General features: G+C 39.0%; 1 protein-coding gene across 1 annotated transcript in view; it reads left to right on the top strand.

Moving 5' to 3' along the window:
• LOC138748161 (transcription factor E2F3-like) overlaps window positions 1-19,389 on the top strand; it is an 87,728-nt gene that overhangs the window by 31,972 nt on the left and 36,367 nt on the right. The window contains exon 2 of the mRNA XM_069907927.1: window positions 3,245-3,356. Within this exon, the coding sequence (XP_069764028.1) occupies window positions 3,245-3,356 (112 nt within the window). The remainder of the gene's footprint in view (window positions 1-3,244; window positions 3,357-19,389) is intronic.

Below are 19,389 nucleotides of genomic sequence, written 5' to 3'. Positions count from 1 at the left end.
TTGTTCTTTGCTGGACACAAACTGATTCCTTCCGATCAGCCAAGTCAGTGTCTTGCCGAAGAAACTTGCCCCATCAGGGTTTTCCAGATGATAATCTTTCTTTCAGAGTTCATTTTCTGCTTCCCTCATCTCAGGTGAAACATACAGCCAGTCCTCTCCTAATGTAAGGACCATAAGAGCTTTGAACAAACTGAACTAAAAACTCACAACCTGTCTTCAAAATGGGGTTTCAAACAAGCTTGCCAGGTTGTCATGTTCCTGTCCCTGCTGCTGCTGTAGAACTGAATATTCTCTCTCTCTCGTCCCCCCCTCTCGTCCCCCCCTCTCGTCCCCCCCTCTCGTCCCCCCCTCTCGTCCCCCCCTCTCGTCCCCCCCTCTCGTCCCCCCCTCTCGTCCCCCCCTCTCGTCCCCCCCTCTCGTCCCCCCCTCTCGTCCCCCCTCTCGTCCCCCCTCTCGTCCCCCCCCTCTCGTCCCCCCTCTCGTCCCCCCCTCTCGTCCCCCCTCTCGTCCCCCCTCTCGTCCCCCCCTCTCGTCCCCCCCTCTCGTCCCCCCCTCTCGTCCCCCCCCTCTCGTCCCCCCCCCTCTCGTCCCCCCCCTCTCGTCCCTCCCCCTCTCTCGTCCCTCCCCCTCTCTCGTCCCTCCCCCCTCTCTCGTCCCTCCCCCCTCTCTCGTCCCTCCCCCCTCTCTCGTCCCTCCCCCCTCTCTCGTCCCTCCCCCCTCTCTCGTCCCTCCCCCCTCTCTCGTCCCTCCCCCCTCTCTCGTCCCTCCCCCCTTCTCGTCCCTCCCCCCCTCTCGTCCCTCCCCCCCCTCTCGTCCCTCCCCCCCCTCTCGTCCCTCCCCCCTCTCTCGTCCCTCCTATGGACGCTGAAAGACTGGATGAGTTCCTCCAACATTTCGATTTGTTTTTACTGCAATCATAGCATCTGCAAGCTTTAGTGTTTCACTCAGTTAATCACATTTACTGCTTTGGTTCTCCTGACTGGACTGGCAACAATATGACCTCCCAACTTCTAACTTAATACTCTTTACTGATGAAAGTGTTTTTGACCATACTATCTACCTGCACTCATTCATCCCTTTTGCTCACCAATTGCTCTTCAGATCCTTGTCATTCAATGTGTTGGTCTTACCCACATTGGAGTTCCCAAAATGCAACAGCTCACATTCACTGTATTAAATTCCATCAATCATTCCTCTGTCCAACTGATCAACATCATATTGCAATTTTTGGTACCTGTCTTTACTTTGTACAATACCAGGCACAATGTAGTGCCATCGCAATCATGCCATGTATGTGTCAATCTAAATCATTTGATGTTGACAACAAACAGGAGCAAACCCTGTAGCACACCACTTGTCACAGTTCTCCAGTCTGGAAAAGCAACTTTCCACCATTACCTTCTGCTTTCTTTCATGTTGAAAATTTTCTATCTTCTTTGCAATCTCTCCTTGGATCCCATGTGAATAACCTTTCAGTAGTATAACTAGTGGAATTTAGGAACATGTTTCTGAAATCCCTATATATGTTGACAGCTCTGCCCTCATCAATCTTTTTAGTTAAATCTTGAAAGTAATGAGAATTGCATGTTGTTTTTCTTATGTAATTGTGTTTCTGTACAAGTTATGGGAGAAGGGAGAGGGGGAAATGCTGAACTCTGAACTTTATTGTGCAGAAGAAAAATGTACTATATTGCGTTCTTGGATTTGCACAAGTCTAGAAAATAAAATAATTTTAAAAAAGAAAGCAATTAGAATTGTGATTTAAAAATCTGGTAACTTGCCAGTCACAGATGTTAGATTTCTCGACCTGTTCTGTCTTTTCCCTGTTGCCTTTTCTTCAATAGAGGCACAACATTTGCCATCTCAACTGGCACCTTGCATGGACTTGATCACAGCTCACAAATCTCAGCCAAGCCACTTGAAATTTCCCACACGCTGTCGTTGAATATATCTGATTAGGAGATATGTCTACCTTTATGAGCATTAGGACCTTCAGCCAATCCTCAACAGTAATACTGACTGTTCTCAAGACTCTACCATGGACTGCCTCGTGTTCCCCAGTCCTCGTATCTTTCTCCATAGTAAAAGCAGACGTTCTTGAGGGCTTTGCTAATCTATGTCTCCACATAATTGTTTGCTTAAATCCCTGTGGGGTTCTTTTTTTTCCTCTGGATGCCCTTTTTCCCTTCACGTACACAAACTCTCTTGGACTCTTCAATGTTTTCTGCCAACACTGACTTTTTGCTTTCCTGATTTCCTTTGTCGCTGGTTCCTCAGTTCCTGAAACTCCTCCAGGTATGCACTCGATCGTAGCTGTTGATACCTGCCACATAGCTGCTTTGTGCTCTTGACCAGAGCCTGAATTTCCCTCATTCAATCTACTCTATGCTTACATGTGCTTGTCAACCAACATTTTAAAAAGTCCCATTTCTCTCGTATTCCTCTTCCTTCAAACAACCTGCTCCCAATTAACTTGAGGTATTTATCATCTTGTGTTCAAAGTTGGCCTTGCCCCATTTCTGATTTTTAACTCCTCCTGGCCTGTCTCTCCATAGCTGTCTTCAACCTAATAGAATAATGGTCATTGTTCCCCTAAGACGAATCGATGAATACTTCACTCATGTGGCTTTTCCAGACTAGATTGTATTACCCTTTCCTTGCTGGTGAAATGTAGAATTGAATAGATTATTTCCCTTGTGTTTTCAGTATATTAATCCAGGATGGCAGATGGATAAGATCTTGGTTGGTTGTTGGTGAACAAAATGAGCTGAATAGCCTATTTCTGCTCCCATATCTAGTGGTTTATGCCAGTTTTACTGCACCTTGGTTGGTGCTCATTGTCTTGTTTGAACTTGTTCTCTTAGAAGTTATTGCCGAGTTTTGAGTGGGATTGATCGGTTTAAATTTAAGAATTTGAAATTAAGTTGGAATTTTATCCTGTTGCTTTGAATACCACTTTTTGTTTCATTTTACTCCCATTAATGTTATTTTGCATCTTGTTACTGCTTCATATTTATCATGTTTTGAATAATTATTCCACAAATGAAGGATTGGGCTCACTTGTGGAATAAATGGATTCCTCCTACCTGTTTAATTTATTCTTTGTTGACAATGCTTTTCCTGCTAAACTGGTGCAATGAGTTTGTTGATCTGTGTTAAGCTGTTTTTTTTTAAATGCTAACACTGGGTTATTAATGCAAGATGAGTTATTTGGATACATCACGGTTTGTCTTTCATTGCACAGGCAAAGAGAAGATTGGAATTGGATGAAAGTGATCATCAGTACCTTGCTGCTGATATATGTACTCCAAAAGGAAAAGGAAGGGGTGCAATGAGAAGCCCAAGCAGTCCAAGAAGTAAGTGTGCTGAACTTGGAGTGATTGGTTTGGTTGCCAGGAAAAAAGAGTAAGAGACTTGGTTGCTGTAAATCTGGTGTCAGCTGTGAGCCTGTTTTTCCAAATCTTCTCACTTCCCAATTTTTCTTTGTTTCCATATTTAAAGAAATTTCAGTTTGCATCTTCTACATGGTTAGCGTCGAGATGAGCATGAGACTCTTACAGTGCCAGCGACTTGGGTTCGAATCCAGCGTTGTCTGTAAGGAGTTTGTATGTGGGATTTCCAGTTTCCTCCAACATGTGGGGCTGTGGGTTAATTGGGTGCAATTGGGTTAATTGGGTGTAATTGGGCAACATGGGTTTAAGTGGCTGAAATCTGCTTCAACCATGTTGTCAATTAAATTTTAAAGATAAAATACAGTAACAAGAATTAAGCCACAAAAGTTCTTTCAGGTGATGTGAGGCTCTTGTCCAGGAGTTGAGGCTTGCTCTCCTGTTGTGTGATTAACATTAAAAATAATAATTTGGCTGGGTTCAACATAATTTGCTGGCCTCAATAGTAGGAAGTGTCACCAGTTGCCAAAAATGTATTTATTGTGTTCAAATGCAATTTTAATTTTGGCTGGCTAAAAATAAATCTGGTTGAAATCACCTGTTTTTAATTTATTTTTCTTTTTTTAAATTTGTTTTTATTTTTCACACTATGAAGCATATCAATCAAAATACAAACATTTCCCTCTTAAATATACACAGTGACATTTTCTCCTCTTTCTCCCCCCTACCTTCCCTTCCTCCTTCCCACCCCCCTCCAAACCCATTAAACGTTCAACATATACAATACAATAAAACCATTAAACAATGTCATCACACAATGAAAATAAACAAGAAAATAGTATCATCTATTTTTACACACTGGATCAAGTCATTTTGTCGTCTTATCATTTTAGGGGGTGGAGGTCCAAGGCAAGCCCTCTCTGTTATGTTCCATGTCCGGTTCCCAAATTTGTTCAAATTATGTGAGTTTATTTTTTAAATTGTATGTTATTTTTTCCAATGGAATACATTTATTCATTTCCATGTACCATTGCTGTATTCTCAGGCTCTCTTCTGATTTCCAAGTTGACATTATACATTTTTTTGCTACAGCTAAGGCTATCATAGCAATTCTTTTTTGCGCTATATCCAATTTAAGGCCTAATTCTTCTTGTATTACTTAGAAGAAAGATCTCTGGATTTTTTGGTTTGTTGCTTTTTGTGATTTTATTTAATACCTGATTTAGATCTTCCCAAAACTTTTCCACTTTCTCACATGCCCAAATTGTTTAATTCATTTTTCTTTGTGATCAAATACTTGAACAGGCACAGTAAATTATCTGATAGTTGTCAGTGTCAATGCATGTTTAATTTATATTTTCTTAATACACTAGATACTGGATCTCTGAGAAATCTAACCAATCTCAATCATTTACCTGCTTCCTTGTAATCTCTTCTCTGTCATGTATTGAGTAACTTCCAGCTGGGGAATAACTCATCTGTGATGACTATTTGCACTTGTAACAAGTTTTGCAACATGTTCATGACAATAAGTTCAGATTCTCTACATCTGAATTGCTGGGCACCATAAGATTTTTGCCACTTACATTCTCTGTCCTCAGAGAGTCTATGTCCAGTCTGTTTCACCTTTCCTTGGAAAGGGAGAAGAGACAGTATGCAATATTTGATCTATGGTCACACCAAGTTGCTATCTAATTACAGTAAAATGCTTTTATTCTTGCACTCTAACCTTTTTCAGTTCGCACTTTACTGCTCAGCAATCATCTCTTCTTCACGGCGAATATCTGGCAAAGAGTCAGCATACTCTTTTGCTTTTCTTGTTTCAACAAAAAGCTTGTTTTGATGTTCTGGAACAAAGATCTACTGGGTTGCTGGATATCTCAAAACAAAGGTTTAGCATTTTTTCAACAGAACATTTTTTAATTGGATTAAATTCCTTTCTTTACTTCAACTGGATAAAAGAAAATCATATTTCTATTATATTTTAGAGGACCTTGTCTTTTCTTTACTTGCTTTACTGCCAATTCTAAAATCTTCCCTCTTACTTGATAACAAAGGAATTTAACCAGTATTGGACGTGACTTTTGATCTGGTTGCTGTTGAGGTCTTAAAGCTCAATGTGCTCTCTCTATCTTGATATCTCCCTGAAATTCATTAACTCCAAAACTTTGTGGAATCCAGTGTTGTAAAAATAGTTGCATATGAGCACCTCATCCCCTTTTTCAAGTCCAATAATTTTTATATTTCTTCTAGTAAAATTTTCCAAAACATCCATCCACTTTTTGGGCCAATTGATGTTGAACAGTAGTAAAATTAGTTTGCATATTTCCCATTTGCTCTTTAATTAATTCAATTTCAAATTCTGTTCCTTGTATTCTTTCTTCCATTTCTTCAAATCTTTTTTGCATATTTGCCACTACTTCCACATCTTTAGTTCTAGCTTCTGATTTCAATATCACAGCTCCAAATTGCTTCATTTCTTTAATTAAAGCTTTCATTGATTATGCAACTGATATGTATCTAGAGACTTGACAGCTTTACATTTTCTAACCTATAGCACCTCCTGGCACTTGTTAAGTCTTATTCCATTTCTTGTTTTGATTGTAGAACAACTTCATCATTGCTGGAATCCAGTTCTTTGTCTGATTCTTCTTGGAGTTGGAGCAGTCTATACTGCTTCCATCTTGCAGTACTGTTGCCATTTTATGCGCGACTCCTCACGGATGTGCAGAAATGCTTCTTCTTGTGGGTCCTCTGGCCTTGTTGGAGGTGGCTTGACATTGCAACATCTAGAACCACTTGGGCCGTCGTCTTCGTTGAATGGATCGCCATTTTCTGTACAGCCTCCAATCCATCTTCAAGATAGGCCTTTCTTCTTTGTCTTGCTTTGCTTTTTGTTCTTGCAAGCAGCAGCTTTGTTTGTTCTTCTTTGGAGACATCCTTAGGCTGTTCTGTTTTGGTTTAAATATTACTTTTTTCTTATTTTTCTCTTTTTTACAGTTCTGAAAAACTTTTTTTGGGAGAGCTGGGTTTCTCCAACCTGACACTACATCATCACATGAAGCCCCCTCCACTCAAACCTGGTCTCAAAAAAGACTAGTAAATTACAAAAAAATATATAAAATGCTGCAAATAATCAGCATGTCTAGCAATATCTATGGCAAGGACAGCAGTTAACATTTCAAAGATCTCTCATCAAATGTTCCGATGAAGGGTTTTTGACCCGGAATGTTAACCCTGTTTCTCTTTCCTCAGATGCTACCTGGCTTGCTGAGTATTTCCAGCAGTTAGTGCATTTCATTTTCAAGGCCATTATGTTGGTCTTCAAGCTTTGCGGATTTCAGTAATTTGCTGATGAGGATAGCCAAGCCCTTTTCGATGCATTTCAGCCATGCAGTTAGCCTAGTGGTTAGTGCAATGCTATTGCAGTGCCAACGACGCAAGTTTAAATCTGTTCCTGTCTGTAAGGAGTTTGTACATTCTCCCTGTATCTGTGTGGGTTTCCTCCAGGTGCTTCAATTTCCTCTTGTAGATTAATTGGGGAATATAGTTGGCATGGGCTTTTGGGCTAGAAGGCCCTGTTACTGTGCTGCATGTCTAAATTTGTAAAAGTATATTTAAATCATTAGGAAAAAAGTTTTTTTAAATCATTGATCCAAAGCAGATGTCCATGCATTTTTCCATATTGTATTCCATCTGCTCAATCCTTTCATTCAGTTAACCCTGTTAACTTGTCCTATCTTGATTTAAATGGCTCTTGTTGATTTTAAGCTCCAAAGTGTGGTCCTTGTCACACAACCTCAATTACAGCCTCCTACTCTGAAAATGACCATTTTTACTACTTAATTAACAAATCCATTCAGGTTCCCTTAATCCCATGATCTCTCATTTTATTTACCATTTTATTTTGAGCGTTATGAAAATTCAATTGAATCATCTCAATTGGTTACTATAAAATATTCTCCAAGTTGTCGCCTCCAGAAAAATATTTGTCAAACAGCATTTATATCAGGATTCCATGTTGACTTTGCCCAATCCTCTGATGGTATTGATTTGCACAATTACATGATTTTCCTTGTTGAATCCCCATTATCCGGCACCTTGGTGGATTGCCGATGTTGGATATGTGAATTTTCCAGTTGACTGAGACTTGCTCTTCTCATATCTAACTAATACACCTGCATTAATAATACACCATTCAAAAAACTGTGTAAAATGTCAAGTTATTTGGGGGAAAAAAATCACTATTGTATCTTTAATATGTGCAAGATTACAGATTAAACCTTACTAATATACCTAATACTAATAAAGACTTACTATGCATGGAGAGGGAGACTCATGAGAAGAGTGGCGAGAGGCATCAGCCAGCTCTTCATCCTGGGTGCCACCATTTAATTCCAATGCAATTTGATTGAAACTTTACCACCTTCCTTGTGCTGACAACCTGGCTCATTTCCATGCAAATGTGCATTGAGGTCATTGTAGTTCCAGAGGGCAAACCTGTTTGTGTCCAAAGAAGTCTCAGTGCTCCCCTGTGGTGTCCATCTGCCCCGCTTGTCTTGTTTATCTGATTATCTATTTATTTATTCCCTTTTTTTTTTGCTGCTTGTTTGAGAATCTGGTTAATTGATTTCTGGAAAATGGGGATTTCTCGCACGCACGCACGCAAACTCTCTCTCCAGTTTAAATTGTGTTTTTTAAAATAGATTATTTCACATTATTAATTTTAAAAGTACAAATGGAGCATACACCCACTGAATATTCAGACGATTGAGGCAGAGTTAATGAACATGATGAGAGCGTGTTTTTGGGCAGTTATCCAGTCTGGCATCTAAGTTTGTTTGTCTGTTGCCTCTTGAAACTTCATCCAGAACTTAATGTCCACTATTCTCATTAATCCATATTTTGTATTAACAAATGTTGAAATAGCCTGTCCTTGCATATAGGATGGTATTTTGTTGTTATGAGTTGCCTCCATTTTCTTGATGAAAATTGTGCTTGTATTTGCTAAAAATGATGACTGCATCTAAAGTATATTGGTCGTCCTTTGGTTCGAAGAAGGCACATTGTTGTGCAGTTCATCTTTGAAGAAGGTGACTCCAGTCCCAGTCTGGAAGCACAAAGTCTCGCACAATGGCGGGACTGGAAGTCTGTTGTTGTAATAACTGTGGCTATTGCTCTGAGATGCCATTCACGGCCTTCCACCAGTTTTTGGCAACTGGTGCAGGCTTCATCGTACAGGGCCCGCTGACGGGACCTGTCAGCAGCTGTAGTTTTTAGTTCTTGTGGCTGGATGTCACTATAGTGTAGGGTTTCCTTCACAGCATCTTTGTAGCATTTGAGTGGAAGACATTGAAGTCTCCTTCAGTTCACTATAGAGCAGCTGGCGAAGCACATGGTGGTCGTCTGTTCCGATGATGTGTCCCACCCACCGCATCTGGGCTCTGATGAGCAGGGGCTCAATGCTGGTGGACTTCACATGGCCCAAGACCTCCGGGTTGGAGATGTGGTCTTGCCAACAAATCCCAAGGATGGAATAGAGTGGGTGCATGTGGAATTTCTCCAGCTCTGTAGCCTGTCAGCTTTGTGGAGATGCGGATGTTGTGTTGATTGATCACTTTGGAATGCAGCCTCCCAGGGGCTGGCTGGCCTTGGTGATCCTGGAGTAGATTTCTTTGTCCAGAGACCCATCACTCGATGATGGTCCCCAAGTATTTGAAGCTATTTACATTTGTCAGCCGGTTGTCATCAACAGTGATTTTTAGTTCTATGGTGTTATTGTTTGGCACGGACTGATAGAGTACTTCAGTCTTGTTCAGGTTGATTGTCAGGCCAAAGAGCGTAGCAGTGTCTGAGACTTTGTTCAGCATTAACTGGAGATCACTGTGCGCCAAGAACACATATTCAGCAGCAAAAAGGGTTTCTTGAATTACAGTGTGGAGGCATTTTTTCCGTGGGTTTAAGCGGCGAAGGTCAAAGAGGGAGTTTTCCAATCAGCACTTGATGCACACTTCCTCCTCCAGACCTTGAGGAAGTGTCCTGTCATTCTGTCAGCTGAATCATTTTTATGAATTTTCTTGTGGCATTCGTAAGGACTCAGGATGATTCAGAGAGCCTCCCTGTTTACAGTGTCAAATGCCTTTGTCAGGTCAATGAAGACAGGGTAAAGAGGCTTGTTTTACTCGATGCACTTCTCCTGAACTTGTCTCACAGCAAATATCATGCCCACTGTCCTCTGTTCTGGCAAAAGCTGCTCTGAACCTCCGGGAGATTCCTTTCCGAGACAGTGACAAGTCTGTTCAGGAGGATGTGGGTGAAAATCATGCCTGTGATGGACAGCAGTGAGATACCCATGTAGTTTCCGCTGTTAGATTTGCTTCCCTTGTTTTTGAAGAGAGCCATGATGAGGGCATCATGGAAGTTGTCAGGAATCTCCTCCGTGATCCAGTTGTCTTCCGGGATGTCTTGGAACATCTGTAGTGCGTTTGGGCTTAAGAACTTTGTAGATCTCAGCAGGAATACCATCCTGCCCTGTTGCTTTATTTGAATTCATCTGCAAGATCGCTTTCTTGATCTCACCAATAGACGGTGACAGTTCAAGGTTATCTAGGACTGGCTGCTGAGGGATCTGCTGTAAGGGATCAGGATCAACTGTGGATGGCCGATTGAGTAGGTTGGAAAGGTATTCAGCCCAGGAGTTTTTCAGTCCTTCCTGGTCTTTGATCAGGCTCTACCCTTCTGATGACAGCAAGGAGGAGCATCTTGATCTAGAAGGACCATAAACTGACTTTATGGGCGCTGAAATACTCTGGTAGCATTTGCATCTACGTATAGTTCCACGTGCTCAGCCTTTCCCTGCCACCAGATCCCTCATTTCTCGTAGTTCTGCCTGTACTTTAAACTGCAAATGTTTAAACTTGTCTTCCGTTGAGACAGATGATGGGTCATTTTGCAAATCTGCACAGTACTTGTTCTTGGCCTGAAGGGCATCTGAAATGGTCTTGTGGCTTTCATCAAACCAATCTTGGATTTTAATTCGAGTATAGTTGTTGCAGTCTGTGTGACTGTGACAACATCTTTGAACAACTTCCACTTTTCAGAATAGGTTCCCACAAGGTGGGGAGTTTTTCATTAACTACATCTTGAAAATATTGGACTTGACCTGGAACTTGCAGTCTGCCATTGTTGAATGATACTCTGATTGTTTACTATGCAAAGGGATATGTGCAGGTTCAGTACCGACTGAACCAGCCTGTGATCTTAACAACACTCAAGCACCTCACACGGTGTGTGTGTGTGATGGTGACGTCTTTTTTTAAAATATTTTTTTATTTTTCACACTGTGAACCATGTCAAACAAAATGCATACAAACATTTCCCTCTTAAATGTACACTGGCATTTTCTCCCCTTTTCCCCCCCCTAACTTCCTACCCTCCTCCAAAACGAATAAACATTCAACATGTACAATACCATAAAACCATTAAACAATGTCATCACACAATGAAAAATAAACAAGAAAAAATGTGTGATCTACTTTTACACACTGGATCAAGTCATTTTGTCGTCTTATCATTTTAGGGGGTGGGGGTCCGAGGCAAGCCCTCTCTGTTATGTTCCATGTACGGTTCCCAAATTTGTTCAAATAATGTGACTTTATTTTTTAAATTATGTTATTTTTTCCAATGGAATACATTTATTCATTTCCATGTACCATTGCTGTATTCTCAGGCTCTCTTCTGATTTCCAAGTTGACATTATACATTGCTACAGCTAAGGCTATCATAATAAATCTTTTTTGCACTATATCCAGTTTGAGGCCTAATTCTTCTTATATTACTTGAAGAAAGATCTCTGGATTTTTTGGTATGTTGCTTTTTGTGATTTTATTTAATACCTGATTTAGATCTTCCCAAAACTTTTTCACTTTCTCACATGCCCAAATTGCATGTACTGTTATTCCCGTTTCCTTCTTACAGCAAAAACATCTATCTGATAATGTTGGATCCCATTTGTTTAACTTTTGGGGTGTGATATATACCCTGTGTATCCAATTATACTGTATCATGCGTAACCTTGTGTTTATTATATTCTTCATAGTTCCAGAACATAACTTTTCCCATGTTTCATTTTTTATCTTTGTTTAAATTTTTTTCCCATTTTTGTTTGGATTTATAGCTTATTTCATCATTTTCTTTCTCTTGCAGATTGATGTACATGTTTGTTATAAATCTGTGTCTGTAATCACATATTCAAAGCTTCTTCCTTCTGGTAATCTGTCTTGTTTCCCAATTTATCCTTTAAGTAGGCTTTCAGTTGATGATATGCAAACATTGTACCATGAGTTATTCCATATTTGTACTTGAACTGTTCAAATGTTAATAAATTATTTCCAAAAAACAATTTTCTATTCTTTTAATTCCTTTTCTCTGCCATTCTCTAAAGGAAAGGTTATTTATTGTAAAAGGGATTAGCTAATTTTGCGTCAATAATAATTTTGATACTTGGTAATTTGTTTTTTTCCTTTCTAAGTGAATCTTCTTCCATATATTGAGTAAATGATGCAATACTGGTGAGCTTTTGTATCTTACCAGCTTTTCATCCTACTTATAAAGCATATGTTCTCCCCTATTTTATCTAGCTCTATCTTAGTCCAATCTGGTTTTACCCTTGTCTGATAAAAATCTGATAAATACCTTAATAGTGCTGCTCTATAATAATTTTTAAAGTTTAGTAACTGCAAACCACCTTGGTTGTACCTCTCTGTTAATTTATCTAATGCTATCCTCGGTTTCCCCCCTCTATAAAAATTTCCTTATTATTCTCTTTAGTTCATTCAAGAAATTCTGTTAAGGTAATTGGCAATGATTGAAATAAGTATTGTATCGTTGGGAAGACATTCATTTTAATGCAATTTACCCTCCCTATCAACGTTAGCGGTAATTCTTTCCAATGTTCTAAGTCTTCCTGCAATTTCTTTATAAGTGGGTGATAATTTAATTTGTACAAGTGGCTTAAATTATTATCCCACCTAATACCAAGGTATCGGATTGCTTGTGTTTGCCATTTAAATGGTGATTCTTTTTAAAATTCTGTATAATCCGCATTACTCATAGGCATCACCACTTTTATTTGTGTTGATCTTGTACCCTGATATTTCTCCATACTCCTTCAATTTCTTATGTAGTTCTTTTATTGATATTTCTGGTTCTGTTAAGTATACTATGATGTCATCTGCAAATAAACTGATTTTATACTCCTCCTCCTTTATTTTTATCCCTTTTATTTTATTTTCTGTTCTTATCTGTTCTGCCAATGGTTCTCTTGCTAAAGTGAACAGTGAGGAGGATAATGGACATCCCTGCCTAGTTGACCTACTTAATTTAAATTGGTTCGATACATATCCACATACTCTTTGTTACATTCACCAATGGTCCATTATATAATGCTTTAATCTAATTAATCTATTTTTCTGGTAGATTGAACCTCTGTAATACTTTGATCAAATCATTCCATTCTACCTGTCAAAGGCTCTTTCTGCATCTGTTGGCTGCTTACTTCCATGAACTCCATGAATTAGATTAATACATTTATAGACATTATCCGCTGTTCGTCTTTTCTTAAATCCAGTTTGATCTTGTTTTGCTATTTTTGGTACACAATCGGCTAATCTGCATGCCAATAATTTTGATATTATCTTATAATCTGGATTAAGTAGAGATATTGGTCTATATGATGCTGGTGTTAATGGATCCTTCCCCATCTTTGGTATTACTGTAATTATTGCTGTCTTACATGAATCTGGCAAGTTTTGTGTTTCTTCTATCTGGTTCATTACTTCCAGGAGAGGAGGAATTAATAAACCATATAACCGTATACAGCACAGAACAGGCCAGTTTAGCCCTATGAGTCCATGCCGGAACAAATCCCTGCCCTCCTAGGCCCAATGACCAGCACCTGGTCCATACCCCTCCAATCCTCTCTCCTCCATGTAATTATCCAGTTTTTCCTTAAATGTAAATAACGTCCCTGCTTCAACCACCTCCACATCCCAACCACCCTTTGTGTGAAGAAATTTCCCCTCGTGTTCCCCTTATAATTTCCCCCCTTCAATCTCAAACCATGGCTTCTGGTTTGAATATCCCCCACTCTTTTTTTTTTAATTTTTCACACCATAAATCACATTAGCCATGATATACACTATTTCTTTTTCACACATATACAGTGACTTTTTCTCCCCCCCCCTTTCCTCCCAAACCACCCCCCCACCCCCCCCCCCTCATCCATTTTAGGTATACAATCTAGGTTGCATTAAGCCAGTCAGACAATGTTGTCATTCAACAAAATTACACCAGAAATTCTACTGAGTCCATTCTTTTCTTTCCTTCTCCTTCCATCAACTTAGGTAATGTTTGTCCCCGGTAGGTTTTCGCTATTGTATTTAATGTAAGGCTCATATACTTGTTCGAATATTTCAATATTATTTCTTAACCAATATGTTATTTTTTCTAATGGAATACATTTATTCATTTAAATTTGGTAGTTTCTTCCTTTTAATTTGGTTATGTATTCCATTAATATTTAAAGACATATAGTTCAGCGTAGCCCTTTTATATTTTGTTTATCTTCTCTTTCCGTTTTTCCATCATTACCTTTCCTCCTTTTCCATTTCTGTTTTCTTATTTTCAACTCTTTATAAGACAACATTCCTACAACATCTAACATTTTCCTTATTCTCCTATTTCTATCTTATTTATCCCCAATCTCCCCTTCACCTCCTGAGTTGTCCTTTATCCCTTGTCGGACAACCACATCTCCCCTCTCCATTTGGATTTGCGAATCCACTCGCAAGCGTCAACTGATTTTGCAGTGACCGCTATTTCCCCCCACCCCGCCTCCCCCAGAAAAGATTTCACTTTTCATATGTCACAAAGGTCCCTCTTTTAATTCCCTCCTTATTCTCTCTATTCCATTACCTTCCCTTATTAATTCTTGTCTATACTATCTATATTTTCCTCTAAGTACAGATACATTCATGTATGCTCATTGTCTCTATTCACTCTTATACCTCTTTACCTGCATACATCTCAATCGTGATCATTTTTACTCTCATTACCCGTCTTCATCCCTCAGTCTATTTTTGTCTTTACCCACATACATATCAGTCGTGATCATTTTAACTCTCATTACCCGTCTTCCTCCCTCAGTCTATTTTTGTAATTGTTCTGCAAATTTTCGTGCTTCTTCTGGATCCGAGAATAGTCTGTTTTGTTGTCCTGGAATAAATATTTTCAATACCGCTGGATGCTTTAGTATAAATTTATACCCTTTCTTCCATAAAATCGCCTTTGCTGTATTGAACTCTTTTCTCTTCTTTAGGAGTTCAAAACTTATATCTGGATAAATGAAGATTTTTTGCCCTTTATACTCCAGTGGTTTGTTGCCCTCTCTTACTTTTTCCATTGTCTTCTCCAGTACCTTTTCTCTTGTAGTATATCTTAGGAATTTTACTACAATAGATCTTGGTTTTTGTTGTGGTTGTGGTTTAGAGGCCAATACTCTATGTGCCCTTTCTATTTCCATTTCTTGCTGTAGTTCTGGACATCCTAGGGCCTTAGGGATCCATTCTTTTATAAACTCCCTCATATTCTTGCCTTCTTCATCTTCCTTAAGGCCCACTATCTTTATGTTATTTCTTCTGTTATGGTTTTCCATTGTATCTATTTTTTGAGCTAGTAGTTCTTGTGTCTCTTTAGTTTTTTTATTAGATTTCTCCAATTTCTTTTTTAAGTCTTCTACCTCCATTTCTGCTGCTACTGCCCGCTCTTCCATCTTGTCCATTTTCTTTCCCATTTCTGTTAAGGTCATCTCCATTTTATTTATTTTCTCTTCTGTGTTGTTTATTCTTTTTCTTAAATCCTTAAATTCCTGTGTTTGCCATTCTTTAAATGATTCCATGTATCCTCTAATAAGAGCAAGTATATCCTTTACCTTGCCTTTCTTTTCTTCTTCTATTTCACCATACTCTTCCTCTTCTTCTTCCTCTGGGTTGGCCATCTGTTGTTTCTTTGTTGCCCTTTCCTCCTCTTCTTTCTTGTTTCTGTTGTCTTCTGTGGTCTCTTCTTGCTGCAGGTGTTCTGCAGCTGTCGTTGCCGGCTGTGGAGATCGACTCCCCAGCTGGTCCCCCCTCCCGTCGGTGTGTTTTTTTTCATTCGCATCGCGCATGCGCGAAACTTCGCGCATGCGCGGTTGCGCACTTTTACTCGGCTCTGCGAGCCATTTTTGTAGTCCATTATTTACCGACCTGAGGGAGCGGGTTTCTCTCTCCGCAGCGGGCCTCTTCGGACAGGTAAGGCCTTCACCTTTTTCCTCCTTTGTCTTCTCTTCCTCTCTTCTTACCGTTGCTTTCGACTTTTCTTTTTTTGTCGCCATCTTCTTTCCACCTTTATACTCACTTTTCTGTAACTTTTATTTCTGTGCCTTTGTGTTTTCTCTTGTTTTTCCCGACTTTTCTGGAGAGGGCTGGAGTTCACCGTCCGGCCACTACTCCATCGCGTGACTCCTCCAATATCCCCCACTCTTAATTGAAAAAGCCTATCCACGTTGACTTTCTCTGTCCCTTTTAAAATCTTGAACACCATCAAATCCCCAATCTTCTACACTCCAGAGAAAAAAGCCCCATGCTGCTCAACCTTTCTCTTTAACTCAAACCCTGACATCCTGTCAACATTCTCGTGAACCTTCTCTGCACTCTCTATTTTGTTTATATCCTTCCTATAATTTGGTGACCAAAACTGCACAAAGTATTCCAAATTTGGCCTCGCCAATGCTTTGTACAATTTCATCATAACATCCCAACCCTTGAATTCAATACTCCAATTTATGAAGGCCAACATTCCAAATGCCTTCTTCACCACACCATCTACCTGAGTGTCAACTTTGAGGGTACTATTTACCATAACTCCTAAATCCCTTTGTTGCTCTGCACTCCTCAATTGTCTACCATTCAATGTATATGACCCATTTAGATTTCCCTTTCCAAAATGCAACAATTCACACTTATCCGTATTAAATTCCATCAGCCATTTCTCAGCCCACTCCTCTAGCTTTCCTATATCTCTTTCTAAGCTACGGTAATCTTCCTCACTGTCCTCAATACCACCAATCTTTGTATCATCTGCAAACTTACTGATCCAATTCATCACTCCGTCTTCCAGATCGTTAATATATATAACAAACAAGGACCCAGGATTGATCCCTGAGGAACTCCACTAGTCACCGGCCTCCAATTTGACAAACAATTTTCTACCAATACTCTCTGACACCTCCCATCCAACCATTGCTGAATCCATTTCACTACCTCCTTATTTATACCTAAAGCCTCCACCTTTTTTCCTAACCTCCTGTGGGGAACTTTGTCAAAAGCTTTACTAAAGTCTAAATAGACAACCACAGCCTTCATCAATCTTTTTTGTAACCCCCTCGAAAAACTCTATAAGGTTTGTTAAGCATGATCTACCCGACAAAACCATGCTGACTACTACCTATCAGTCTCTGTTCTTCCAAATATTTGTAAATGCCATCCCTCAGAACATTTTCCATCAACTTACCCACCACAACTCTTTAAATGTTTTATTGAATTCTATTGGGAATCCATCCTCTCCAGGCGTTTTATTGTTTGGTAGCTTTTTTAATATATCCTGTACTTCCTCTATTTCAATGGTTTTATCAGTTTGTTTTTTTCCTCTTCTTGCAATTTCGGCAGTTCAATTTTAGCTAAAAACTCTTCTATTTTATCATCTTTCCCCTCATTCTCATTTTGGTATAATTGTTCATAAAATTCCTTAAAGTTCTCATTAATCTCCATTGGGTTAGATGTAATTTGTCCTTTTTCCTTGATGCCAATACAGTTCTTTTAGCTTGTTCTAAGTTGCCAGGGTAATATTTTGTTTTTTTCTCCCAGTTCATAATACTTTTGCTTTATTTTCATTATGTTCTTCTCCACCTCGTATGTTTGTAATGTTTCGTATTTTATTTTTTTGTCCGCCAATTCTCTCCTTTTTGTAATATGATCCATTTGTACTAGTTCCTTTTCTGTACTTACTATCTCCCTTTCCAACTGTTCTAATTCCAGATTGTAGTCCTTTTTCATCTTAGTTACATAACTTATTATCTGCCCTCTAATGAAAGCTTTCATTGTATCCCATAATATAAATTTGTCTTTTACTGATTCTGTTTTTATTTCAAAGTATGCTTTAATTTGGTATTCAATAAACTCTCTAAATTCTTGTCTTTTAAGTAGCATGGAGTTTAACCTCCATCTATATGTTCTTGGTGGGATGTCCTCCAGTTCTATTGCTAATAACAGGTGGGAATGATCAGATAGCAATCTAGCATTATATTCAGTTTTTCTAACTCTCCTTTGAATATGGGCCGACAACAAAAACATATCAATCCTTGAGTATGTTTTATGCCTACTTGAATAATATGAATAATATTATTCCTTCTCCCTTGGGTGCTGCTTCCTCAATATATCCATAAGTTTCATTTCCTGCATTGATTTAACTATAAATTTGGCCACTTTATTCTTTTTGCTAGTCTTTTGTCCAATTTTATCCAACATTGGATCCACATTAAGGTTAAAATCCCGTCCTATCAATATATTCCTCTGAGTATCTACAATCTTCAAAAAAATATCTTGCATAAACTTTTGATCCTCCTCATTAGGAGCATATATTTTGAAAAATTCCAAAATTCTGAATATATCTGACACTTTATCATTACATACCTCTCTGCTGGATCTATTACTTTCTCCTCTATTTTGATTGGTACATTTTTATTCATTAATATAGCTACACCTCTAGCATTTGCATTATATGATGCTGCCTCTATGTGCCCTACCCAGTCTCTCTTTAATTTATTATGTTCCACTTCAGTTAGATGCGTTTCCTGCACAAATGCTATGTCTATTTTTTCTTTTTTCAGTAAATTTAATAGCCTCTTCCGTTTAATTTGGTTATGTATTCCATTAATATTTGTAGTCATATAATTGAACATGGCCATCTCATACCCTGTTTACACCTCATTTCCACTTCCTTATCCCCTTTTCCCTATTTTCATCTGTTTTCCCTTTTTAATCTCAATGTATGACATTTAAAACATAAAATACTTCAACAACTCCCACATCCAATATTCCCTTAGCCCCAAATGTCCACCATCCCCCTCTCTGAGTTGTCCCTTATCCTTTGGCGGGCAACCACAACTCCCCTCTCCATTCAGATTGCGAACCCGCTCGTAAGCGTCAACTGATTTTGCAGTGACGGTTATTCTCTCCCACCCAACCCCCAGAAAATACTTTTTTTACTCATATAACAAAGCTCATCCTCTTTTTTCCCCCCTTACTTCCTTTCTTCTCTTTCCCTTTTTTAGTTCTTATATATACATTATTTTTACATCTTTGTATGTAGAGCCGTTCTTCATTCTTGTTACATCTCTTCATCTCTCCTTCTGTCCTGCAGGCGTTCTGCAAATTCTGGTGCTTCTTCTGGATCCGAGAACAGTCTGTTTTGCTCCCAAGGGATAAATATTTTAAGCACAGCTGGATGTCTTAACATGAATTTATAACCTTTGTTCCATAGGATCGATTTTGCTGTATTAAACTCCTTCCTTTTCTTTGAGTTCAAAACTTGTGTCTGGGTAAAAAAATATTTTGTGACCCTTGTAGTCCAATGGTTTATTGTCTTTTCTAATTTTATTCCTTGCCCGCTCCAGTATATTTTCTCTTGTGTATCTCAGAAATTTTACTAAAACGGATCTTGGTTTTTGATGTGTCTGTGGTTTCAGAGCTAGTGCTCTGTGTGTCCTTTCTTTTTCCATTCCTTCCTGTATTTCTGTCATTCTCAGGACCTTTGGGATCCATTCTTTGATAAATTCCTTCATATCTGTGCCTTCTTCATCTTCCTTTAGGCTCACTATCTTTATGTTGTTTACCCTAGTATAATT

The sequence above is a fragment of the Narcine bancroftii genome, chromosome 1, assembly GCF_036971445.1.
Source record: "Narcine bancroftii isolate sNarBan1 chromosome 1, sNarBan1.hap1, whole genome shotgun sequence".
Lineage (NCBI taxonomy): Eukaryota > Metazoa > Chordata > Chondrichthyes > Torpediniformes > Narcinidae > Narcine > Narcine bancroftii.
Note: the sequence above shows the minus strand (reverse complement) of the source record. Positions and strands in the feature narration are given on the sequence as shown.